Source organism: Pyricularia grisea (genome assembly GCF_004355905.1).
Source record: "Pyricularia grisea strain NI907 chromosome Unknown Pyricularia_grisea_NI907_Scaffold_7, whole genome shotgun sequence".
Taxonomy (NCBI): Eukaryota; Fungi; Ascomycota; class Sordariomycetes; order Magnaporthales; family Pyriculariaceae; genus Pyricularia; species Pyricularia grisea.
The window spans coordinates 1,681,316-1,707,635 of NW_022156720.1; the positions used below are offsets into that span (position 1 = coordinate 1,681,316).

Consider the following 26,320-nt stretch of genomic DNA (forward strand, 5'->3'; position numbering starts at 1 on the left):
TATCGAAAGATTAGGATATGGAGAGTTTCCAGTAGTTGCAAGCCTTGATGCTTGATTTTGATCTCTTGATTTTTAACTCTGAATGATGAGTATTTGGGAGAAAAAGGTGACGTGGGAATCCAACTAGGGCAGGTTGATCAATTTTTGCACACGCAAATAAATGCTCGAGCTTCCTCTCCAGCCATACTGCCACTCGTCGTCCGGTTTCGGAAGGAGCCTTTTCGAGCAGCTGTCGGGTGTTGTTCGGCAATTTCTTTTTTGGCTTTTCCCTTCCGCCTTTTCTAATAGGATCTCGGGTCACTGTTAGAACGAAAGCTCTCAAGGGGGCAACCGAGATTAGGCATTCTTCTTGAAAGATCGCTGCTATATCTCAAGGATTAGCACCTTGCGAGGAACCGAGATAATAGCCCTCGCAATTCAATATGAGGTTTTTTCTTCTTCTTTTTTTATTTTTTATAAAGGAGTCTTCCTCATAAGCGTCAGGGACCAAAACATGGCCAAGTCCTCTTTTTGGATCCGGGCTTGTAGCTACCTTGTCAAACATCAATCTGACTTTTTTCGAGCCAGCTTGAGCCTATTCTACCAAATCTCAGATTCCTAATCGTCTTAAATGAGGTTGAAATATCTCGACCCCCTACTTGAACTGGTGCTTGATGATAGATAGGTGTTGGAGGCGAAGTTAGCCATCATCATCAAGGGATAGAACCTGCAGGGCCCTTACGAAGGTATCGGCCGAAGACAGGATGGGAATAGGAATAGGAATAGGAATAGGACAGGAGGAGTGAAAGCTATTTCACTTGTGATGAGACTAGCCATAGATACTCAGAGATGGACCGTCAAGCAGGGCACAGTACGGTAGGGCGAGTTTGGCCGCCGCCCCCTGAATGCATCTGCAGGTGGGCCAACTAGTCTAGGTCTGAATTGACACCTACCCTGTACCAAAGGCCCAAGTCGCTTCTTTTTTTCTTTTCTTTTTTTTTTCTTTTTTTTTTTACATCCCATGACACGAATAAATACATTTAACTCGAAATGAAAGCCATTAGCTTTTGGCCAAGTCAAAGAGAAGAAGGCAGAGATTTCCTCACTTGCACATTCGTCTAGGGGGAGGGTTGTACACCACTTGCTGAAAAGAAAACTCGATCCTGTTCAAGTCCTTCCGTGAAATTAAAGAACAATGACCTTTTCGAGTTACAAAATGCTGGGAGATTGTCTCGCATGCATGTATCTCGACTGCGGGAGCGGTAGAATCGTCCTCTGTCTGTCTTTGATATCTGGGTTTAATAGGCTTGCAGCATCTGTCGGCCTGCTTTGTTTCTGACTTTTGTTAGATGAGGGGCCTTCCGCTCATTCCTTGTCTTGTTTGGAAGCATGTTCACCTCCTCCATTTCCTGGATGGCTATACAAAGTCTGCTCTTGATATTGTTGTGGGGGGAACAGGAATTGGAGGGAACCGGGGAAAAACGACAGACTGGTGCTCAGCTTGGACCAGGGTACAGAACTTTCGCCCCAAAAGGGGCTAAAGCCGCTCAAACACCTCAGCCAATTTTTGTCACTTTCACTCATTCACTTGCCAAACAGTAAGTTGGGCGCACAGTTTGACCTGGTACATGACTGAATAGAGCCTCGATAATACCCCATAGATATCTCAAAAACAAAAGAAATATCTCATTTATAAGGCCTCCACCTGCGTCCCCCGCAATCAATTTCATCCCAGACTGGCTTTTTCGACCGTTAAAGACAGCATTAAAACATGTACTTGTACAAACAATTAAATAACATACAACTCCACCCAATTGCAGCGTAGTAAACAACCACCAAATTCGACTAGGCAAAATTATCCGTCCGGTCAACCCAAATATCCTCAAGCTCCGCAAAGTTCTGGAAGTGCAGCGGTCGGTGGACATCGCTGTAGAAGGGTGCCGGGGTGTCCAGCTTGACGGGCACCGGCTTCTTCAGCATACCCGAGAAGGCCGAACCCATAAAACTGTAGTTCCACTTGCCGTTGTCCGGCACCAGGAAGAAGCCCTTGTAGCGAGGGCTGAGGAGAAGCTTGCGCTTCTCACCCATGGTAGTCGTGAATCCTTGGGGTTGGTCACTCTGGATGTCCTTGTTGTCCACACCCCATTTGTAGCCCTGTGGTGTGAGCGCCCACGCCGACAGGGAGACACTGCCGGGAGTGAAGGAGACGGTGACGGTCAAGGTCTCACGGCCTTCCTCCTGCCACTCGGGGTGTGCGTCACGGAGCTTGGCATGCTCGGTCACGTCCACGGCAGACATGTACGGCAACTCATTGCCAGACATGGTGTGGATAACACCGAGAGGCTCCATGCTCTTCAGAGTATCGTGCACCGGCAGGTTCTGAGGAAGCTGCACATTACGTAGGCCACCGATTTGAGGGACAAGGACGATACACTTGATCTCCTTGACCTGTGAGTTGTCCGGTGGCGAGGATCCGTACAGGTAGCCGGCAACTTGCACACGCAAGTCGGCAATCTGGATGAACTTCTTCAGAATGTTGTTGGGCATGACATAGGTGATGTCATCCAAGCTACCATCAGTCGACGACACATAGATGTTGTTTGCCCTGGTTCGAAGGTTAGACGAGGCAATGGCCCGAGTGCGCCATTCCGTCTTTGAGGCAAAGGTCTGCTGCTCGAATTGAGACGTTGTCGTGACAATAATCTCCTCTCCGTGCACATTTTGAGTCTTGGTGGTAACCGCAGTGAGCTGTTGCTGCTCCTGTTGCTGCTTCTCGATCTCTGCTGCCTGTTGCCTTTGCATCGACGGCGAAGAGATCTCCATACCCAAGATAATGTCTCGCACTTCTGAACTAGTCAGACTCGACACATTGACGTTGTTCTTCTTGCCGTAGTCGTTCAGAATGAGATCACGGAGCTGCGTCTCCACCTTGATCCACTCTTCGTCCGTGAATGACGGCCAGATGTGGTGATCCTGCGTGATCACAGTCTTGTCCGGCCTCAAGATGAGTTTTGTCTTGTCTTGGTTGACATGCAGGGCCCTAAGGATAAGGACAAGACGCGAGAATGCCGTGTACGACGAGATGCTCTTCAGCCAATCATCGTACAGGTTAAAGAGCACCATTTGCGGCTCGGTAGCTCGGAGAATCATGTCACCGAGCTTTTCCACTTTCATGGCAGCCTGGAATGGCAACTGCAGCTCCGAAGCACGAATAGAGATGTTGGGGAAATCCAACAAGTTGACCTCCAGGGGATCAAGCAGACCCTTGCGAGTAACAATCAACTGTTTGGGCTGCTCCTCGACCGGCAACGATCGGATCAAAGCAGCGACTTCTTCAGCCGTCTTCCACTTGGCCAACTGACCAAGACGCTTCTGTCCAGCCCAGACACTGGTGTGGATAATCTTCAGGAACAGCTGTCCAGTACGAGGGTTGAAGATAAAGATGGCACCGTTGATGGGTTTCGTTGTCAAGTTACCCTCAAAGGTCTTGTGAATAGTGACACGGTAGACGTTCGTGTCATCAATAAAGAGCTGCGTCTGGTTGCTGAAAAGTTCCGAGTAGTTCTGAGAGTTCAGGAACTCCTGGTTCGATTCCGAGGCATAGAGCTGGAGACCCTTTCGGATACGCTCACGCAAGACGTACAGCGCAGGGTTGGACTTCATGATCTTGGCCATGGCCTGCTGGATCAGCACCTTGAGACCAGGGAAATACTGTCCATAACCCCCATAAAGGTTGTACGCCAAATCTATGCCGAGCAGTAAACCAGTTGCAGACGGGTAGAGACTCATGCTGTCCGTGGTGTAGTCGAGATATTTGGCCCTGTGGTGTTGTTGAGTTGTCAGTTGCTTATAATCTGCGGTATCCCATGGGCTATCCTGTGAGGTATCCTATGGGGTATCCTATCGGATATCACATGTCGACTCACCTGACGTATCTCTCAATGTCGTGGGAGTCGTAGTCTCCATATCTCAATTGCACACTGTCACAGACGAAATCAGTATTTTGTTTGAAAGATGGAAGCAAAGACGGGGTAGCACCTACTCGATCCAGAACTTTGATGTCGAAGTGTTCTCGATGGTGTCCTTGGTGTCAAAAAGCATCGAGGGCCGGGTCACGTTCCATTTGTGCGTGGCAAAGAGCTGGATATCAGCACAAGAGCTGTTCATCTTGTATGACTTTCGGGGGTGGATGGTCTCCTTTTGGCAAGTCTCGATGCCCAAAGACTCAAGCTCCTGGTCGAAAACTTGACACAAGTCCATGACGACCGACTCGTGAATCTTCTGCCACAAATGTGCTCGGAAGATCTGAATGAGCGAGATTTTGAGTGTAGGAATTTTACCGTCTAGACAAAGGATACTGGTGTTAGTTTTTGCCCAGCGAATACGTCGAGTGGCACCAAAGACTTACGGAGGAAAATTCCGGTAAGATCAAGCTGGACCTGAAAACCGACGTAGACGTTGGCTCGGTTGATGGTAGGTGACCACCACAGGGTGAAACGACGGTTGGGAATTTGACTGAGACCGGATCGTTGCGCGTTGGTGAGCTTCTTGAATTTCATCGATTCTGTAAAAATATGTTAGACAATATCGTAAATCGTTGGTAGTTTTGTAGAACGAGGTACATACCCTCAAAACCGCTGGCCTATATTGGAAGAAGGTTAGTATGCAATCACATAGGTTATAAGGTAGGACGACGTATAAGGGTCAGGGAGGTGTGCATGTCGCTGTTACTGACCTTCTCCCAGAACAATCCTTCCCACGAACTGAAGCCTGTCGCTTTGAAAAGGGTATGCTCGAGAATGGTTTCCACACCACCAAGAGCTTGGATGACGTCGGTTCTGTGGAAAGATGTGTCAGTACAAAGTATTTAAAGCGCCGCGATAAAAGAGGGCGGTGCATGCTTACCGGTAAGAGTTGAGCTGCCACAGCTTGCCGTCGTGGCGCTGGCTCGTCCACCAGAATGGGTTGTTTCTCATGAGCTGGTAGATCTTGAATTCAGACCGAACTCGGAATCCCTTGTCGAAGCTGAGTGTCGACCGGTCCTTCTGGAACAGTGTTGCGATTCTCGGCAGACCACGGTCCCAAGAATCCTCGAGATCCTCCAAAGTCAGTCGGCGGTTCTGTTGGTTGGCCTCCAGACGCTTCTGCGAATACTCGGTCCACACCCGCTGCGAGTCGATAAACTCAGACTCCCAGCTGGTGACATAGCGGTAGATTGACGGGATGAGAGTCTCTTCGTCATGCGTCATTCCTGCACGGAAATGCGAAATCCCAGTGTCGGTTTGCTTGCTGAGCCTCTTGTCACTGGCAGGAATGAGGATATGTGAGCCGGAGATCATGCCGAGGCCACCCAGCTCCTTGGGAGTGTAAAAGACAGCGGGAGGGAATCTGGACGGCATCTTGGAGTTCAATCCAATCTTGACACGCGTCTGGATCTTAGTCTCGCACTTCACGATCGTATCCAGGAGGTCCACTGTCGAGACAGCAGCTTCACGGTAGTATGTGAAGAGAGCAATTAAAGCAGTGTTCCACTTGTTTGCAATCTTTGTGAATGTAGTTGAACCAGAAGACATTAGAATCTGGCGAATACGGTTGTTGAACTTCTGAATGTCCTCCTCGGTAACTTGAAGGAAAGCATGTGCCGTTCTCTCCTTGGTCGTATTGTCTACAAGTGACCATACGCTCTCCTTGACCGAGAAATCCTCGTTCTGGTTGCGGCATTTTGGCAAGATGCGCACCTCAAAGCCACACATTGAGAAGAGCAGGTTGGGGTTATCCCTGCTGTACACACTGGCGAAAGTGTCTTCCCATTCAATGGTGGTGATAGATCGAGGCAGACGGTTCTTCAGATCCCAAAAGACGGCCCTGCCTAGGTTGACGTCGTGGCGCATGAGCCTCATCCTTGCATCACGGGGCCAACACTTCTTCGTCTTGTAGCCAATAACATTCTCGAAATTGGGATCAGGTTGCTCGGTAAGGAAGCGCTGGATGAGGTCTCTGGATTCATCTGCTGTGAACCTCAGGCACACCCAAATCTTGTCGATGTACCTCGAGTACAGACGAATCGGATGCTTTGTTTCAGTTTCCCGATCCTTGAATTGCAGGAAATCGTTTGGAGACTGCGGAGGCCCAGCAATCTCACTTGCACGCTGAGGTCCAAGCAATAACAGGTCCAGAATCAGGCCGTAGTACTGGAAGACAAATGCAGAGAACTGAAGACCACGGATCATGCCGTAGCTGTTGACGTGGTTCATGTCCTTGTAAGTAAGCGACACGTTGTTCTTGGCCGTGATGTAGTCAGCCAAGTTGTGGTCCATGATCAATCGAAGAAGTGAGTTAAGAAGAGTAAGCTCAATCTTTTCATAGACCTTGGAAAGCTGCGTCTCAATCATGACGTTGCACTCGCCATCCTTGGTTTCCCAGACATCATGCAGGTTGTTGATGCCTTGAGCCCACTTGTAAACAAGTAGGGGCGGGACCTCAGAGTCCGCAGGCTTGATCCAGTTAGGGAACAAGTGGCGCTGGTCGGCCTGGTACCACAAGTACTGGTCAAGGTAGGCGTCGCTAATCTTTTCGATCGGCTCAATGTCGTACACTGGGTTGATGGTACTGTAGTTATCGTTCATGTCGATACCAACCTCCTTGAACGCCCTTTGGGTAAGTAAGAAACGCTTGATCCTTTCCAATGTGGTTCCTGGGCTGTCATAAGCCTGCTCGATCAAAGCCAGTTCCTCACGTTGACTCTGGTTCAGCCGTCCCTTCGTAGAGTAAGACTCTCGCAGACGCTCGAGGGCAAGAATGAGGATCTTGGTGTCGTGTTTGTAGGAAACACTGGGGAAGGGGATCGGGGAGAATTTGCGGGATTCAAGCCAGTGGACCGTGGTTGTGTAGATGGCCACTGCCTCCTCAGAAGAGACGTACGGGCCGTCCTTCATGTGATTGTGCTGTCTCTCCTGCTCAGCCTTGAGCCACAAACGGGTAAGACGACCAACATTTTTCTTTGCCACAGTCTTGTCGACAGTAGCACCACGTCGAATACGTTCACGGTTGTAATGGGCGACCGAGATCCACCAGTCGGCCTTGGCCTTGACATATCGAAGAATGATATTCTCGATAGCCGCAGGCAAGCCGGGGACCTTCCATGGAATGTTACTCTTCCAACATCTCCAAGCCTCGGAAAGATGCTGGAGGACGGTGTTGACCTTGTTCTGCTTGATTCCCTCGGGCATCATATCCATCAGGTCTGCCATGACGGAGGCTCGCAGCTCCAGGTCGAAGTGGGACTCGACACGCTGCTTCGTCACTGTCTTGGCAACACCTTTGCTGTGACGACCCTCGAACTGACGCGAGAGCAAATTACCGAGCCACCGCTCCAGCAGTGGAATTATACCCCGCATGAAGAAGAGCCAAACACGCCAAGCAGGGGCCCAGAAACCACAGCCAGGACCCTTGCCTACAGCACCAGAGTTGAAGCGGTAGTAAATCAAATGCTTGAGATCCTTGCAAGAACGGATCTGGTGCATCAGCTTATACTTGTACCGATACATACCAGTCAGCTGACCAACATGGTTGAAGGCGTAAAGAATACCGTCAGCCAACTGGAAGGCATCGATGTTACCAAGACGGTATTGAACTTGGGCATCAACAATAAGCTTGGTTAACCTCAGAATTTCACGCATGAGGTGAAAAGCATTTCCAAAGCGTGACTTCTTCCGTTCCTTGGTCGTCAAAGTTTTGACGGGCTTCAGGTTGAAGTTGTAATCCAGGTGGAGATATGTCAAGTTCTTGCGGTGGATGAGTAGGTTGAGCATGTTGAAACCCTGTCGACACACCTGAAGACCTGCTTCAACCCAATCGATCGTCGTCTGCTGGAAGAACTTTGTTTGCTTCAGTGTCCTCAGTAGATTTTGCTTCTGTAGTGATTTTGGCTTCTTTGTGTGCAGCTCGTTGAGGACGTATGTCTTCAGAAGCTTCTGGTATGATACGCGAACTTTGACGGGTTGCTTTGGCGGACAGTGCTCAAGATACCACTGCTTGACCATTGGCACATCTTGGGCCCGAACCATACGACCGGATCGTCGGTCGAAAGGGAATGGTGCCCACCACAGCTGAATAGCCGAAGCTGTGTCTTCATTGTACAGATCTTCCCCGTCAAGGAAGGGCTCAAGCGCGGGCGGAAGCTCGAATGCTTCCTCCTCTGGCTCCTCGTTGTTGCCTACACCAAAGATCTCATCCTCATGGCTGACAGAAATGTTTCTTGGTGCCACAGCCCTAGAAGAAATCGGGTTGATGGACATGTCAAAGTGGAATGCAGGCAGATCGGGGTTCTCGGGCTGCTTGTAAACAATCTGAGGGTGAGAGTACCAAGATATCTGCACACTCCTCGGCAGATGGTTATAGAGGTATGGGAAGGCAACCCTCGACTCATTCCTGACTGGGTTTCGGAAAATGATACGGTCGATGGCGTTGAACTCGCCAAAGTCTTCGTCATTTGGGTCGATGTCTTTGTACAGAGGTTCGAACCGCGGCCCACCAGGAAGCGCAACATTCAAAGCCTTGGCCGTGAAAAAGCTGTTGCGCTCAAACAGGTAAAAGTAGTTTGGATCGATCGTGTTTGTGAGAAGCGGGGTGCTCAGTCGGTAGAGCGTTGCCATTTGCTGCAAGTTCAGGTTCCATGTCTTGTAGCTTGGCCCATTGACATGCGGAGTGTCAAGGAGAGGTCGGTGATCGTAGAACCACTCGTATACGGCTTCGTCTTCCTCTTCGTCGAGCTCAAGCTGAATAGGCTCCAAAGGCTCGACACCTTCGATGTTTTCAGACCACGACAACGGCGGCTCTTCGTCGTCGAAAGGGGGAAATCGCATTCGCTTGAAAAGCATTCGAGTCTGTTTCTCCTGTCGCATGATCAACCACATTGTTGCCCACTGCGCATGGTATACAGGCTCGATAACACGGGGAATCTCGTTGACCAGCGTCAAGCAGCCGTTGACGTGGTACAGAACCTTGACCTCCCTCGCAGATTCCCAAGGCATCGGCATGTTCTCCAGAAGCTTCATGACGGCATGTGGCATAAACTTCAGAGCACCAAGATAACTGCGCTTGTCGTTGGTGTACTTTTTCTGGGAAACATCACCAATGTCCTTGACAATTTTGCGCAGATGCTCCGGTGGCATATCGGCTTTCTGGGTCTCGACGAAGCCGCTCTTGCGCTTCTCGCCAAAGCGGTTCCTCTGCATGCGAAGCCATTCCTTCTTCTTTTGCTCGAACTTTGCAGCGTGGGCATCGTTGGACGGTCGGTAGCCCGGGGGAGGAGGCGCTGGGACTGACGGCGGAGGAGGAAGAGCTGAAGATGGCGGAGGAGGGGGAGCACTCGGTGGCGGTGGTGGTGGACCCCATCCGGGAGGGGGAGGAGGGAGCGCCATGATGTTGGTTCCAGCGAGCGCAAGCTCGTCTTCACCTCCCGTCGCGACCGCGGCGAAGTCGGATGGTGGCGACTGAGCGGTTCAGTCTCTCACGTCGCAATGTTGTGACAGTGAAAACAAAGTTATCGAGTCTTTTCAATGATTCGTGGCGCTGTATGTAGACAGTAGAGTCTCACAGCGATGGCAGTTGATGAAACGTCGCTCCCAGATGTGGTGGTGTTGGGACGACGACGTTGTTGTTGATAGGCGATCGGCCGTTGTCAAGTGCAGTACGCCTCTCGCAACTTTTTCTGGATCCTCATGCAAAGCACGCAAGGCACGTTGAACGAGCGCGGCGCCACTGACACTAGCGCGTCAGTAAGTCCCTGTCGCATCACGTGACTCTGGAGCTTGGGCATGGAACCGAGCATCCCCCTCTCTGACTAACCCACCAATTTTTGCAAAACCCCACCTGGATTTTGGTGGGCGACGTCTTTGTGTGCGAAATCGACTTGCCAACCGACGGCGACATCGAGCGACAATCGAGGGTCGAATTCCAGAACAAAACCCACACGACCACCACCAAAAAAAAGTTGCCCAGCATGTCTCGATTTTTCCGTGGCGGCAACGAGAGTTCTAGTGAGAGCAGCTCCGACGAGGAGGAGCTCTACTCCGAAGAGGAGGAGGAAGAACTCGAAGACGAGGGAGATGACTCCGACAACGACGGTTCTGGCGATGATGATTCCGACTCTGATTCCGACGCCGATTCCGGCGGCAAGAAGAAGGGTGCGGCAAAGTTCTTGGTGGACGACGACTCCTCAGATGAGGAAGACAGCGATGCAGAGGTGACCACAAAAGTCAAGAGCGCCAAGGACAAGCGCCTTGATGAGCTCGAGTCTACTGTGACGGCCATCGCAAACGGCATGAAGATCAACGATTGGGGCTCTATTGCGACAGGTAGGTCAAATGGAGGATAGGGGATGCGTGAAAACGCAATATGGCTTATTGACAATTACTGACTGAACAACTGTTCTACAGAGTTCGACAAGCTCAACCGCCAGGCTGAGAAGCTGCGTGTCGGTACAACTGCTCCCAAGATGTACATTAAGTCTATCGCAGATTTGGAAGACTTCATGAACGAGACTCTGGCCAAGCAAAAGGTCACGCCGAAGAAGATGAACGCCACAAATGCTCGTGGTCTGAATGCCGTCAAGCAGCGCATCAAGAAGAACAACAAGGAGTACCAGGCACAAATCGATGCCTACAAGGCCGACGAGTTCGAGTTTATGATGGACACAGAAGACGAGGAGGAGCCGGCACCAAAGCCTAAGAAGGCCGCTAAGGTCTCCTTTGACGAGACTGCTGCAGAGGACGATGACGATGATGAGGGCTTCGCGAGGGTCGGCAAGGGTGGCAAGACCCTGCAGTTCACTCCTGAGAGCATCTTCAAGCACCTGCGCGCAATTCTGGAGTCTCGTGGTAAGAAGAACACCGACCGTGGTGAACAGATCAAGATCATGGAGAAGCTTGGCGAAATTGCCCAGACGCCCTACCAACGGATCCGTGTCCTCCTTGCACTGGTCTCTTCCCGGTTCGATATCGGTACCAGCGCAGGCGCGGCTCTGTCTGTGGAGCACTGGAAGGCGGCAGAGAAGGAGCTGTCTCTCCTGTTGACCGTCCTCGACGAGAACAAGGACCACATCGTCCTGGAGAGCGCCGAGGAGTGGGACGACGACGACAAGCCCCCTACCCTCGAGAAGGGCGAAAAGTACATCAAGATTCCTGGAAGCATTGTGTCCTACACTGAAAGGCTTGACGACGAGCTCACCCGCTCTCTCCAAGCCATCGACCCTCACACCTCAGAGTACATTGACAGGCTGAGTGACGAGGGTGCTCTTTACAACATCATTTTCCGTGCCCAGCTTTACTACGAGGGTCTTCGCAAGGATGCCTCGCTCGAGATTCCTCAGGAGAGCTTGAACCGTGCCATTATGCGCCGTCTTGATCACGTTTACTTCAAGGTAAGAATTGCAGCTGTTTTGTTGTGACACATGTCTCGATAAGTTACTAATTATCGTTTACACAATCTAGCCCGCTCAAGTCATCAGGATTCTCGAGGAGAACAGCTGGAACGCTGTTGGTAACAAGGAGTCCAACATCACTCCCCGCGAGCAGACGGTGGAGGCCGCTCAGCTGGTCAACGTTCTTTGCAACTACCTCTTTGCAAACAGCGAAGGCATCCACAGAGCACGGGCGATGCTGTGCCAGATCTACTTCTTGGCGCTACACGATGACTACTACAAGTCTCGTGACATGATGCTCATGTCTCACTTGCAAGAGACCATCAGCAACTTTGACGTCCTCACTCAGATTCTCTACAACAGGACACTTGTCCAGGTCGGTCTCTGTGCCTTCCGCAAGGGTCTGGTCTACGATGCCCAGAACACTCTGCAAGACATTTGCGGCAGTGGTAGGCAGAAGGAGCTGCTCGCTCAGGGTGTGATGATCCAGAGGTTCAACCAGGTCTCGCCGGAGCAGGAGAGGTTAGAGAGGCAAAGGCAGCTGCCCTTCCACATGCACATCAACTTGGAGCTCTTGGAGTGCGTCTACCTCACGTGCAGCATGCTGCTCGAGATTCCTCTGCTGGCTCAAACCGGCTCATCGCCCGACATCAAGAAGCGCATCATCAGCAAGACTTACAGGCGTATGCTTGAGTACCATGAGAGGCAAATCTTCACTGGACCCCCAGAGAACACCAGGGACCACGTGATGCAGGCATCCAAGGCCCTTGCCGCTGGCGAGTGGAAGAAGGCCACATCGTTCATTCACAGCATCAAGATTTGGGAGTTGATGCCTAACACAGACGCCATCAAGACCATGCTTGCCAAGCAGATCCAGGAGGAGGGTCTGAGGACATACCTTTTCACATATGCTCCCTTCTACGACACGTTGAGCATTGAGACGCTGAGCAACATGTTCGAGCTGGAGTCAACCAAGATCTCGGCGGTTGTGAGCAAAATGATCAGCCACGAGGAGCTCGCCGCTGCCCTCGACCAAGTCAAACAAACCGTCATCTTCCGCAAGGGTGTCGAGCTCAGCCGTCTGCAGAGCCTTGCCCTTACCCTCTCGGACAAGGCCAGCTCGCTCATCGAGTCAAACGAGCGTACGTTGGAACAGAGGACCCAGGGCACAAGCAATGCATTCGAGAGACAAGGCGGCAGGGGTGGCCGCGGTGGTGGCAGAGGCAGAGGCGGCGGCAGGGGAGGCCCGCGGTTTGGCGGCAACACACAGCGGCAAGCTGGTGGAACGCAGTTCACCGGTGGAGCTCTGGGTGCGGCTGTACGTGGTTAAATTGGTGGGCTTTTCTGTGTCGGTTTCTGTTATTTTGTTCCACTTTTGGTTTTTCTGGTTGCATAGGCAGGCAGGACATGGGAAGTCATGCCAGTCTAGGAAGACAAAAGCACGTCTTAGAGTCTGCTGGGTCAGGGGCAATTTGCCTGTTTTTTTGACTTGACCAGCCAGCCTCTGTCCGGGGGGGCGTTCTGAATTAGGGATAATTGACGTTTTTTTCTTATGATCTTTTTTGCGTCTTTTTGTGCTCATTGTCGAGTTGTAGTTTACGGTATGTCAAGCCACGTGGGTGTATATTCGGTCGGTCGGTTGGTCTTGGTTTTCATGCTCTCCTTTCCCGTTGCGTACGGACGTTGATTCTTTGGCTCCAAATGACTGCGGGGTAGATCGGATCAAGAGTTATCTGTCCTGCGGAATGGCATACCATGCTTCCGGGCGGGAGCAGTGCCTGCAATAATGCCATTTTGGGCCATGGGAGAGCAGAGCCTCCGGCTAAATTGAACAAACCATATGTCGCTACCGTGGTGAAAGGGAAAGAACGGAGAACGACACGCCGAAAAGGACAACAAAGCTCGTAATGAATTCATTCATTGATTGCTGCTGGTTGTTTATAATGGCTGGAAACATGCCACGTTGATGGTGAGTTGAAGAAGCATTTTATGTATCAATCTTGCTGCAAGTTATACCTCCCCTTTTCTTAGTCAGTCCAAACTTCTTTTCCCCTATCACGTCTCTCATAGTACAATCAATAGTGGTCATATACCCAAAAATATTTTTCACGCCACGCTCCAACAAGATATAAACACCACCCCCTTTCTTTTCTCCCCAGCAACCCAACAAACCTACACAATGAAGCTCATCACCAGCATCGCGCTGCTCTTCACGGCAGCCGCGACGGCCGAGGTGGTAGTCAGCCGGGTGGTAGACGACTTCCCCTGGACGAACCCGTACGGCGAGCACGAGACGCCGCCGGGGTTCGAGGCGACGTGCACGGCGACGCGGACCTTTTCCGCGCGGCAGCACCTGCTCAGCGAGCTGCAGGACGAAGAGCCGCTGGGCCTGCAGCCGTGGGCGAATGCGCTCAAGTACTTCTTCGGCGGGCGGCCGTTCCCCGGCAGCTGGGATGGGATCGACGAGCACGGGCCCAAGCGCGACGTGGTGCTCATGAACTTTACCGACATGCCCGAGGCGGTCAAGAAGTGGTCAGAGGCGCAGCGCGCGGACAAGGAGGGCGACGGCATGTGGCTGTACGGCGTCTACCACAAGAACAAGCCCGGCATCAAGATCAAGGGCACCGCGACGCCCAGGCCCAGGGCTACCGCCGGCGTGGCGGAGGACGAGGAGGTGGACGCCGAGGTGGCGAGGCTGCCGCCGGACGAGGACCTGGTGGTCATGTTTGCGGCCGGCGCCGTCTACCACACGCTGCCGCTGTGGGTGGCCGAGGGCAGCGGGTGCGAGGCCGAGCTGGCGGACCTGGAGAGGTACGGGCCGGTCCTCAAAGACGGCGGCGTCACGGGCTGGGTGGTGGACCGGACGGTGCCGGACCTCCACTCCAACAGCCGCGAGATCAAGTTCACGGTCAAGGCGCAGGTTCTCAAGGAGACCGAGGCCGGGAAGAAGGCGCGGGTCGCGAGGGAGAAGGAGGAGGCCGAGGCTTCGGCGGCCGCTCTGGCTGCTTCGAGGTCCGCCGAGGCTGCCGAGGCTGAAAAGTCCAAGGATGTGGGCGGCGAGGCTGCCTCGGCCGGCACCAAGGATGAGTTGTGAAGGGTTGTTCTTTTGCTTGCAAGGGTGACCTCCTACATTATCTTTGGTCTACATAAGTTTTCTTGTTTTCTTAGTGTGGGGGGCAAACGCATTTAAACTTGTCAGTTTTTCCGTTACACAAGGTATGGGCAGTTCCTTATATTTGGTCACTGGGATGTATATTAAGTTATACCATCACTATTATAAAAGTATTATATGACTCTATATGGTGCATCTTGACCCGTCTTCCATAATGGCATACAGTAATATGAATGCACCCATATACTAACCTATAACTGTTTTAGTTGATATAGCATGCGAGATGACGGAATCATAGCGTCTTAGCCTAGCCCCAGCACCTAATCACTTGGGAGCTGACATAAATTGACTTGCATTTGTTTTTTTTGTTTTTTTTTTTGTTTTTTTGCCCAGAGCAAACCTCACCGCATCTCTAGCGACTGAGGCTGACATCAAGGCCCGAGCGAGGGGAGGGGGGCTTGCAAGGCTTGATCTGGATGTTCCAGTTTCCAGATCCCTTCCACAAAATCCGCGACTACTGTAAATCCATCAGTAGGAATACGAGCCGCCAGTCAAGTCGGAATGAAGGAGGCTGAACCAACCATTTTCACAGGGCTGTATCGTCCACTTTTTTTTTACTTTTACTTTTTTGCTAGGATTCTTTCTTTTTCTTTTCTTTTTTTCGTCATCCCACGTCTCACATCAAATAGGGCGTGAGATTATCCACGCACCAGACAAAAGAGAACCCGAAAGCTGACCGGTAAGCTGGGAACCAATTGCACCGTGGAGGGTGGCATGCTCGGCAGCCCCTGGCCTTATAATTCTGCTACAACCACACAAGCGCGGAGACAAAGTACGGATACGTAAAAAAAATAGAAGAAAGATTAAAAAAAAAAGATAAAAAAGCAATATGGAAATGGCGCGACAATTACTCCCATTCAGGGTACTGTATAATATATTTGTACGAATAATAGCGCGCTAAACTCCTGTCTTGTTCAGCTCAACGCAAGCCACAAAGAAACAAAAAAAAAACTCCCCCCAAGAAAAAATTTCTCACTCGCAATTATATCCAGACTAAGTCAAGCGGAAGGAAACTGCCGCCGCGGGAGCCAAAGAGAAAAGAAAGATCTACATGATCAACAAAAAGGAGGAAGCAAAAAGTAAAATCAGCAGCAACTAGCTTTTAGCAAATCAAAGTCAAAATACATGTGCACCATTCATTATCTCCGCACTACACCATCACATATCTACCGGGGTTGCAGATATACAACGAACAACGCACCAGCGTGGTATACGGGAGCACTTATTATTCTCTACCACAACCACAATATGCGCGCATGCGGAGCAGCAAAGAAAATGCCGGGTCCTCGCATTGATGATATGTAAGCATCCTTGTGTGTGTGTGTGTGTGTGTGTGAAGAGTCCATACCAGAAAGGTCGGTGAAGGGGCATGCTTATGACGATGCTTTGCAGTTCGTTCTGCATCTGGTACACCTGAGAGAAAGTGTGGTAGCTTACGGTGACTGGTCCACACTCGGAGACTAAACAAGATTTTTTCCCTCCTTTGTGCTGGCAGCAAAGTGAGCCGAGCCTCACAAATAACCCGCAAGTAGGGCATCCAAAGATGTCTTCGGATCTCCTTGCTCTGCAGAGCCCCCTTTTTTTCCCCAACAAGGAGTGGAGAGACAAGGCGAGCATCTTTGCGCCAGCCACATCATCATGGTTGGCTACAGCTTGTCGCCTTCTTTTTCCCGCTTCGATTTTAATTTAAACTCAAATCGAATCAGAATACCTAGACCAGGTAAGCAGTTCGTGGGAAATTCCCACAACCAAGACAACAAGACATCAGCTAGAACACACCGCTTCTTCCATGATTGTTTTCCCTAGAGATAGACAAGACGTCTGTGGCTGCATTTGTGATGCTCGCTTGCCTTGCCTGGTTTATCTTTCAGAACCCCTGACGTTGGCCGAGGCTACTCGGCGGGACAAAAGGCGATAAAACAAAACAAGAAAAAATATATTCCTCAATATAGCTTGATAGGATCAGCAGATAATGGTTGGGGCCCGATGGACTTCTCTTGTACCGGTAGGACCTACAGTAGAAGACGAGAGAGCCCAAAAGAAAAACTGAACCCAAAAAATCTCTGTGGCGCGGGAAAAGGCGACAGAGGACGGGGGGAAAAGTGGCGAGGGAGGAGGGTGCGGGTGGTGAGCGTGCCCTAATTAACAGACCGGTGATATAGGGGGCGATATAGAAGGCTGATATAGGGCAGAGCAAATCAGAAAAACCAAACCCCCTCATTTTTTTGGGGCTGGGCCAAGCTGGAAACAGAAAAAGAATAGAGGCCAGCACATCAGAACCGCAAAATCCAGACTCTTTGAAATTCTACCCCCCGGCACGCGGCGGCCGGCCTCGCTATTTCCCAGCTGGCTTTGCCGGGGAGGAGGAAAGACAAGACGAACCAAACCAACAAGACCAGCGGATCTTTCCCCCACCCACAAAAAAGCCCATGTACGCGCTTTTTTTTTTGTCGTGATCAATGCCGCTTTCGGTCGTCGGAAACACCGGGGCTGTGTTCCTGTGTCTTTTATCTACCACCCATCCCAATATCAGTTCCCCTTTTTTTGTTGAACTTTACCTTGGGAACCTGTCAATGTTTGAAAGGGCCGGGGGGTTCGGTTGGATTATCCCTCTTTGATGACTCTGGCGTCATGTTCCTTGACGCTGTCGCGACTGGGTCGAACGGCCTAGTTCTTGTGCGGTAGATATGATATATGATGTTAAGCTATAGCTTATAGCATATATGTAACGCTTGTCAGGGGAACGTCGTCATCCGTGCTTCCGTAGTTTTTATCGCCGTGGTATCGCGTTGAAATGCAGAAGGGCTCGGGCGGCAAGGTAGTAGCCCAACGGGATGAAGGAGGGGTGTCCGGGTTACACAACGCACACATGATGGTGATGATTGAAATTTGTACCCGATGGATGGGGCGGCGGCCAGTCGGAAAAAAAAGGGCGCGTTGGGCCAAACGTGTTCCTGGGTCCCGGGGGACACCAAGAGGAGTAAGGAGGAAAAAAAAAAAAAAAAAAAAAAAAAAAAAAGGGGCCCGAGGTCGTTCGGCAGAGGGAGATCCCAGCTATCATGTCCCATCCAGTCCTTGGCCCTGGGAATACCCCTCTAGAAGACAGCCTCTCACAATCACCTGTCCCGCCTTTCCTCGGCCCTATTGTGGCACTCGAGCTTCTCTTCGAGGTCTGTGTAATGCAAGCATTAGCCCGCGCCTTCCTTTTTCATCTCTGTACTTTACTGTATATGACTTTTCCTCTTCATTCTGTTAGGTAAAGACAAGGAAGTCGATGTAGCGTATTTTCCTTGTCGGTTCCTTCCGTATCCTCCTGCCTTCTGGAGCAGGTTATTGGGGAAGGTGAGAAAAGGGGAATTTGACTTTTTTGACTTTGTCTTTTGCGCGCAACTCAGTGTCAGTTTATGTCTCCACACAAAAGGATCAGCAATTGCTGTTCTTTTGAACAAGGGGGTTGGTTGTTAGGTTCACCCATAGAAAGAAGGAGGAAATAGTTGAGATGAATTAAAGAGAAAAAAAAGGGTCAAGTCACTTGATCGGTGAATTGTCAAAATCCTTGGCGGAAGAATGAAGGAAGCCAAAGAAACCCAATGACCCCAAACGCCCCCCCGCAGCAGAAAAGTTCCCGATTCAAAAGTCGATTTTTTCTCCGGGCGGTTGGCGTCAAGCATAAGCGAGATAAGGACTGCCAGATTTATCTGATAAAGTATTTTTTTTTTTTTTTTTTTTTTTGCTCTTTGTTTTGGTTGGTTCCAAACAAAATAAAATAGGTAGCGAATTAAAACGAACCAATAAACAAAGAAACGAAAAAGGAGTACCTACTGTAAAGAGAAGAAAAAGCTTGTACCATGGAAGGAGCTATTACCATGTCAATCAATTTCCAGACAAAACTCTCTTTGACCAATGAACCGCCCAAGACCTTAACTTAGATGAAAGTGTGAACATGTTTGAACCGAAACCGTATCCACCAGCTTGTCTTCCTAGGTTAGTTAGGTCGGGTAGGTAGTATTAATTAGCTTCTCCGTAGCGCCCGCCGTCAGTCAAAGTAAGGTACACAAACTCACCTACCTGCACAGGTAAGGTAAAGTAAGCCAAGGGTAGGTAGGTACACCCAACACCGTGTTCTTTTTTGACCAGAGTACAGTACTGTAAATTCCTCCTATTCTCTACCTATGTTGCCAAATCTCCGCACTTGATGGTCCAGCCAAGTACAGTGTTCCATTCCGGTTTCCACACACGCTGTTACGGTTTCATTGCCCCCCAGAGAGCCGTGCGCTTGCGCGCTTGCTCGACAAGCCACCCGCTGCTACCACACCCACGGCAGTTACAAATTGGCTTGCCTTGCTTTAACGAGGCTGTCGACCCTTCCCGAAGCCCAATGTTTATGAGGCGAAGGGAACAAGGGGAAGTGGGAAGAAAAAAAAAAAGAAAGAAAAAAACTAAAGAAGAACAAAATAGGCTCCGCTCACAACGTCACAGAGGGGGTGGGAAAGAAAAAGAGAACAAAAAAAGAGAACAAAACTCAACAATGCAACATGTGTCAGCAGCCCTTGGAATTGTGCAGAATTGTCCAATTTTGGTTACTATCCATGTCGTACTATATGCGTCTCACAACCTCTTGACGCGTGTGATCTTGCAAAATCTTGGGTTGCCTAGGTATCTATCTATTCATAAGCCTACCGCTGCTAATAAGTACTATTATAGCATGATATATAAACCCCACTCATGAATGAGTCGCACATCGGCCAGCTCCGGCTCCATTGATTGTAAATCGTTTTTTTTTTCCCTTGCCTTCCCTGCCTGCGTCCGAGTGCTGTACGACATCTTTTGTGGGCTCTTTTGCTAGCCTCCACTGCCCACTAGGTTTAGCACCCAACATCACAGGGGGGTCTGTTCTGGACCCTTCCCCTCAGCTGGCTCTCCCACAAACAATCTTGGGCATCTTTCAACCGGAACAGCTGGAACAAGTAACAGTTACTACAGGCAGATTTTGAAATAGCTGCAAGTTAAACAAAAAAAAAATTACACAGTATCCGGATGGTACAGACATGAGGATCATATCATGTGCGCGCGCCAATTCTTATCTCTCTGATATAAATGCAAAGTCTTTGTAAAAAAAAATGCACCCGGGTATTCCCCCTTTCTATGTTCATCACCACATATCCTAAAGAAAAAAGAGAGAAAAAAAACAATTTTGACAATCAAAGGTTTAACAAACCAACTTCTTTCAAATCGTCGACACATGCTGCGGGTCGGGGAGGGTATCTCGAAATTATCCCGCCTGAAGCAAAGCCGAGCCGTACTACAGGAAGAGAAGAAAAGAGAAAAAAACAAAAAAAAAGGAAAGAAAAACATCTATAGAGCGAATGATTTCAGGTCTTGGTCCACAAATTAAAGAAACAGAAAAGGAAACAATGGGTAGTCGGGGTGAGGGAGAAAAAAAAAGGAACGGAAAAGAAAAGAGAAATTCCGTCGAAAGACAGAAAGTTGCAAGGTCGCAACTTTGGAGGGGCTGGTCAAGCTGAATGACCCAGGACATTGCTGGTTTAAGCGGCTGTTTCCCCTGAAGGATGCTGGCATGGCGCTCGGAAGTCAAGGGGCGCTGAGCTGTCTATGCTGTTTGTATGTCGGTCTCACCGCAAAGACCTAACTCCGATAGAAGGAACGCTGGTCCCGCATCGTGGGAAAAAAAAAAAAAAAACGTTTTGCTTTTGGCCTATAACCAGCCCACCCCGGTCCCGAACTCTCACCGAGGTTGAATACTAAAGTTGGGTGGGGTGATAGATATTATGGAGGCTGGGGGCGTGAGTGGTAGGCGGCGGATTTGAGTATCCGGAGTGAAGTCCCGACTCGGAAGCTGGTGGTTGATGCGTGTAAGCTCCGGTGGTGTGTGATGATTCATGTGTCGCAGGTTGATGCGTGTATCCGGTGGTGTCCCCTCCAGAAGCCGAGGCTCCTGGAGGAGACGCTGATTGCTATAAGGGACTTTCGAGCGGATGTCCATGCGGCGCGCCTCCCTCTAGAGCTATGGCTCTCTCCTGGCAAGCAGCTGGTGTAAAGCCGGTGCCTACCTTGCTAGACACTATCCTCCATTTTTCCCTCTCGTAGTCTTGCAAAGCTGTTCGAAGTTTCTGATCCTGTAGTTTTAGACCGTCTTGTTAGTATAGTAAAAAGCTAGGTTTCATAAGCATCAGTCCGCGGAAACAGTCAAGTTTCTTACGTTTTCTTCTGTCCATTGCGTCGTTTTTGCCTTGAGCTTGGTGCAATAGCGCACTTGAAGTGTGCCACTGGACCTCCCGGGGAAGAATTCGGCAATCTGCTTCCACGTGAGGCTCTTGTTTTCCTTCAAGTCCACCAAGAGCGCATCGTCTTCTGCTGTGAACTTTAACTTTGGTCCTCTGGGCCTCTGGGCCGGAGGTGGCATGCCTGCTTGGCCCACCACGCTTGGTGCGCCACCACCAACGCCACCTCCTCCTTGGGAATCCCGGCGCATCATCTTTGAGGGAGGGCCGGTCTCAGGCATCCGATGGTGATGGTGTTGAGGCGTAGATGCAGATTGTGCATATGACGCACCCATGTGTTGTGACTGCTGCATTGGGTCCATCTCGCCTTGCTCAAGCTCGGCGATGCCGGGCACTGAAAGATCGAGATCATCGGGTCTGGATCGCTTGATACCACTGCTCGGGCCCGACTGTGTCGGCGTCATTGACGGGTAGAGCGGTGGTGGAACCACAGAATGAGGCGACGGACCAGCCCCATACTGCGTCGGCGTTTGATGTCCTATGTGCCGCGAACCCGAGTGGCTGCTCATCTGCACCGGATCTAACAGGACCGGATGGTGGTGAGATGGAGTTTGGCGATGCTGTGGTAGTCCATGAAGGGCCGGAGGATGATGTGAGTGCCCCGCCACATGATGGGCGTGATGCTCCGTTGGGTCGTGCAGTGTCGACGGACCGGCGAGAGATCGCGGGTGGTGCGGCTCGTAAGCATGCGATGACTGGCTTTGCTGCGGCGGATGCGACTCCTGTGGTGAGTAGTCATTGTAATCCGCCTGAACTCGATAGTGGCCCGCCAGCGTGCCGATGCATGGGGTCCGCCAGAGCGAACCGCTCTGGCTGGTTGCCGGAGTCTGTATGGAAAGAATGATAATTGCGAGCCCCGGAGGGCTGTTGCGAGGTCAACTGTTGAAACTGGCCCTCGCCTTGGCCTCTGAAGGAGGAGACCTGATATGCACCTGCTGTCGACCCCGCTAGGTAGTAATGTCAAAGCCGTCGATCGGTGTCGGGGAGAGCACATATGTCTGTATCGATTGTTGTTGCTGACCGCGTTTTGCACCTGATGCTGTTCGGTATATCGACAGGTTCGCTCTTCCACTCACTCTTTAAGAACTTTATAGTTCTGTCGGTGTGTATGAGAGAGAGGTTAAGCTCAGCATATAGAGAAAGAAAATAAAAAAAGAATAAATAGGAACTATATACCGAGCTGGTAGCAGGTAGGGGGAACCCTTTTAACAGACGGTCGTATTTCCAAACGGTTTCTCGAGTGTCTGATGATGAGGATCTCCGCCCTCTTTCTACTGTAGGTCTCGGTGCGAGTCCCCAGCCTTTTTACTTCTCACTGTTCGTGCTATTGGTGGTTTGGTGGAGGTACCGGTGTGGGTGTATTAGTGTGGGTTGGGGACTCAAAAGTTACTATGGCAGGGTTTGGGTGGGCAAGGGCTGCATTATATCGTCTGATCTGCTCGGGTACAAGACAAGCAGGGCCCAGCAAAGTGGAAAGGGAATATTTTGCACCGGAACAAGATTAAAAGCAGCATGTACTTCGTACGGTACGTGAAAAGCCCTGGGTCAGAAAAGTGGTGTTCCCGAGCAAGGTGGGCAGCAATGACGGTAGCATAATTTGGGGATCTTATGCCATGGTCTGCCAACCGGAATAGAAACAAACGCCTGCCAGCGACCCCGGCCCCCTGGCAGCAGATAATCTAGCCTGCCAGGTCGTCTCCTAGGGGAGGAGTATGGATACTAAGGTAGACAACTTGGGTCGAGAGTGGGGAGGGGTGTGGCTGGAATGTGACTCTAGGTGTGCAGGGGCTGGCTACTGGGTAGGAACGGGACCTGAATGCGTGATTTCGCGGTCGACCGAAAAGAGAAGGGCTCATAGGCGAAAAGAGATCAAGGTGTGGAAGATGCATGGAAGGTTACAAAACAGTGCAGCCGAAAGAAGAATTCATGCTGAAACGAGACGTCCCATGCATTCGGAAGAGGACGCTATACTGTAGCGGGGGGCACAGCAGGCGATACAGAGCCGATGATGGTTGAGGAGGCGAAGCGGTGTGGGGGGGTAAAGAACTGGGAGAAGAGAAGAAGAAAAAAAAAAAAAAAAGGAACATTGAGCTGGAAAGGACCACCCTGGAATGGCGATGGGGTACTCACTGTGCTGTAAGTTGGGACCTCTACCAAGCTACGCGCAGCTGGCAGCAGATAGATGTGACCACGGTCCAATAGCCTGATCTAGGAGCGCAATTGCGGGTAAGAAATCTCCGTCAACCAAGAAAAAAAGAGACTGGCTGTCCAGCAAGAGAGGGCCAGCCAACTAGGGGGGGGAGGGGGGTACGTCAAACTCGACGGACGGTACTTGTGGTTGAGAAGTGGGCTGGGTTAAAGGACATGGGGATGGATGGTATAACAGACCAGGGATGGGGTATAACGGAACAAAGCGGAGATCACGGGTGGTAGCCTTGACGATGAGGGGACGTGATAGCGCATCGTACTCGAATCTGATCCCCGTTCAGCCAAGAGGGCGCTGTAGACAGGGCGATGAGATTGGCGAATGATAGACAGTTCTCAGGGGCTGACCAGCGGGAAATGTTCGAGAAGGAAAAAAAAAGGGAAAAAAAAGGGGAATGGGAAATGATGATACGACCCGAATAGATACAGGATTTGGCTCGCAATGCAAGTATAGTGAGTGGCAGACAAACCGTCGCTCCCCATTTTACCCAATTTTGATCCAATATCAACGGGATCTGTCAGGTGTCAGTCAGCAATTAAAGCAGGCTGCTGCCAGTTCAGTTAGAAGGATAACCCTTGGGACATAGGCGTACGGGGCCAGCAGGTGAACAGGATATACATGTTCGGTTCAGGCGACTGATGTCTGGATGGATGGTCAAATCCGGGCGTTATCTGATCCCTCTGATTAGCTGGAAGCGTCAGGCCGTTGAGATGGCAGTCATGCAACTAGGCAATGCTATCCTGGACGAACGATGAACTACCCTACGGGACGAAAATGAGAGAACTCGCCCGAGGAACTGATAGGCTGACTGGTGGGTTTCCAGGCGGATCTGACTCTGAGAGATGCCCAGGAAAGCTTTACCATGTAAACTCCATACATTATCTTGTCAGCAAGGCGTCAGCAGCTTTGACAACACGCCCCATGTGCTCTACGCCTCTTGATATGTTTGAGAAGAAAAAAAAAAGAAAAAAAAAAAAAAAAAAAAAAAAAAAAAAAAAAAAAACGAAATAAAAAGAACAGTTGCTGTAGGCTTGCAGGGTTTCGTAGCCGCAAGCCCAACCCAAGCCAGCTTAGCTGCTGGTACGCCTATGCGGTTCTGTGGACGGAAATTCATTCTGACAAAAAAAAAACTGTGGAAAAATCCTGGCCATCGGCGAGTCCAAAATTGCGATGGTGAGAGTTTCTTTGGGCGGAACAAATGAACCGATTGGCAGTTGACAAAAGTGGTCATGGATGAGACCGGCTGCGACTATGCGGAGGGGAGCATTGAGTAGTCGAGGATGCTTCAGGGAGTCGCATGAACGGGAAACGTTTCACGGAGCCTGGCAATAAGATTGATGAATTATGCTTCTGAGCGAAGGGTGCCTTGGGACCTTGGGCGAGGCTTGTCTTGGCCCCGTCTTGAAACCTCGTCTGCTCCTTGCTCTGCTTCTAGAAGAATTGAAATTGCTTCTAGCGGGGCTTGGGGGCTTTCCTCCTTAGCCGCTGTGCCAATCGGCTTTCACAACGGCGCGCAATTCAAGTGTTGCGTCTTCATCGGTTATTCTGCCTCCGCAGCTCCTGCGGATACTGTGGATACTTGCCCTTGTAGGCGAGGGCCGTCATCAAAGTTGATCTACGAGCAGCAGGTCATTAATTCGAGAAAAAGAGGCTTGTACTGTACAGAAGGACGAATGAGTACGAGATTTGTTGCTTCTCTGTTTGCCTTAGTTTTTCTTTCTTGGTTTGTCGGGGATAATTTGGAATATTTTTGACTATCGTGTTGGAGAACTGTGGGGACTACCCACCAAGATACGACAAGGGCTGAGGAGTTCCCAGCCAGCTACCGTAGTCAAGTCTGGCACAGTGCCGCGTTTAACTAATGACCAAATGACTTCGTGCACCAGACCATACCGTAGTACACACGCTACGGCACACTGCCCGGACAAGGGTTACCGGCTTGTAGGTTTGGTCATTTGCGAGGGCTATCCATTAAGCGGATGCTCCGATACCTGGCTGCAACGTATATTCTGAGTGATCAAACCTGGTTTTGCGGGGAGAACCCAAGTATACAGTAGGGCTATACATGATACTATGCACATAGTTCCTGAGTCGGTGCCAACAATGGAATTGCCTGGACTCGACGTCAAGTCATCGCCTGTTTTCTTTTTCCTTCGTCCGGTATTCAGGGCCGCAATCCAGCGTATAGATATACTAAAAATACGAAGGATGTTTCATGGTACCTGTCGCAATCGACAGTACAAGCATCTTTGATGACTGCGTACAGAGCAGGCAATGGGGCCCTCCAAGTTGGCTGACTTGCCAAAAACAAACAGTCTGGGGATGTGACCCACGGTTTGCTACTCGATATATTCATAGAACAGTACATACAGTAGTTCGCTGTTATTTTTTTTATTTTATTTTTTATTTTTCGAATTTTGCATGAGCAGCCAAATAAGAAACATCCTCAATTATTTCGGATCACGGAGAATATGGGGATTTATTCGCAGATATAATATAACAAACATTACGTAGCGATTCAGGGATTTGCGAATCAACCAAAACCTTCCAACCGGAAAGAATACGCTGTACATGGATCTATCTATACTACTAATATAGCCGTTCTAAAACCATGGGTTAACCAGTGCTTGCAGTTGGCGAAAGGTTCTATAGGGGCCCATTTTCTATCGGAAATGTAACGGTCATAATGCGGCTTACTGGTGTGGACACATGGGGTCAGGAGACAGAATATGCCTAGGTCTAATACTTTATCTACGTATCTTATTCCATTTTAAGGGAGAAACATAAGGTACAGTATTCCGGCAATCAACGAGAAATTAAACTGTACAGGTCGAAGGAAAAGTTCGAGAAGAAGCTAATCGGAATTACAAACCCCCGTTCTCGGCGGACTATTAATTCATTTTCGTTTTATTTATTTTGTATCCCCTCCATCACGTTATATAGATTGCAATCTTAAATGGCGACACACACGCACATACATACCTACCTACCTACCTAGGTAAGGTATTACCTATACACACACCTCCCCTACCCGTGCTATGTACCTGCACTATAGATGCGGGGGGGAAATTAGTGTCGACAAGACTGCGCCCTATGGCATCACTTGGATTGATGTTGGATCTGGTTCAATCCTGCACACCCCAGAAAGTTCCTGGTTTGGCAATTTGGTCTCGCAACCGCAACATGCAAAGAAAAGGGATGCATTGGTTCCAAAGTTCACAATGATGTCGTTTCGTGAA

At 50.2% G+C, this 26,320-nt stretch overlaps 4 protein-coding genes across 4 annotated transcripts; 2 read left to right on the forward strand and 2 right to left on the reverse strand.

Annotated features, from left to right (window-relative positions):
• Positions 1–1,589: 1,589 nt before the first annotated feature.
• PgNI_09500 (uncharacterized protein) lies at positions 1,590–9,571 on the reverse strand. The gene is made up of 7 exons (XM_031129482.1): positions 4,885–9,571; positions 4,715–4,817; positions 4,606–4,621; positions 4,388–4,543; positions 4,022–4,322; positions 3,906–3,959; positions 1,590–3,799 (listed from the first exon to the last, which is right to left on the reverse strand). Exons 1-7 carry the CDS (start codon positions 9,399–9,401, stop codon positions 1,825–1,827), a joined length of 7,122 nt encoding a protein of 2,373 aa, XP_030977872.1. The 5' UTR covers positions 9,402–9,571; the 3' UTR covers positions 1,590–1,824.
• A 281-nt stretch (positions 9,572–9,852) lies between these two features.
• PgNI_09501 (uncharacterized protein) lies at positions 9,853–13,198 on the forward strand. Its single transcript, XM_031129483.1, has 3 exons — positions 9,853–10,337; positions 10,419–11,401; positions 11,472–13,198. Exons 1-3 carry the CDS (start codon positions 9,983–9,985, stop codon positions 12,729–12,731), a joined length of 2,598 nt encoding a protein of 865 aa, XP_030977871.1. The 5' UTR covers positions 9,853–9,982; the 3' UTR covers positions 12,732–13,198.
• Positions 13,199–13,580: 382 nt separating this feature from the next.
• PgNI_09502 (uncharacterized protein) lies at positions 13,581–14,495 on the forward strand (the record flags this gene model as incomplete). Its single annotated transcript, XM_031129484.1, has 1 exon — positions 13,581–14,495. One exon carries the CDS (start codon positions 13,581–13,583, stop codon positions 14,493–14,495), a length of 915 nt encoding a protein of 304 aa, XP_030978252.1.
• A 5,713-nt stretch (positions 14,496–20,208) lies between these two features.
• Positions 20,209–22,868, reverse strand: PgNI_09503 (uncharacterized protein). The gene is made up of 3 exons (XM_031129485.1): positions 22,052–22,868; positions 20,794–21,971; positions 20,209–20,710 (listed from the first exon to the last, which is right to left on the reverse strand). The coding sequence occupies exons 2-3, from the start codon at positions 21,382–21,384 to the stop codon at positions 20,549–20,551; spliced, it is 753 nt and encodes a 250-aa protein (XP_030977487.1). The 5' UTR covers positions 21,385–21,971; positions 22,052–22,868; the 3' UTR covers positions 20,209–20,548.
• Between the last annotated feature and the right edge of the window lie 3,452 nt (positions 22,869–26,320).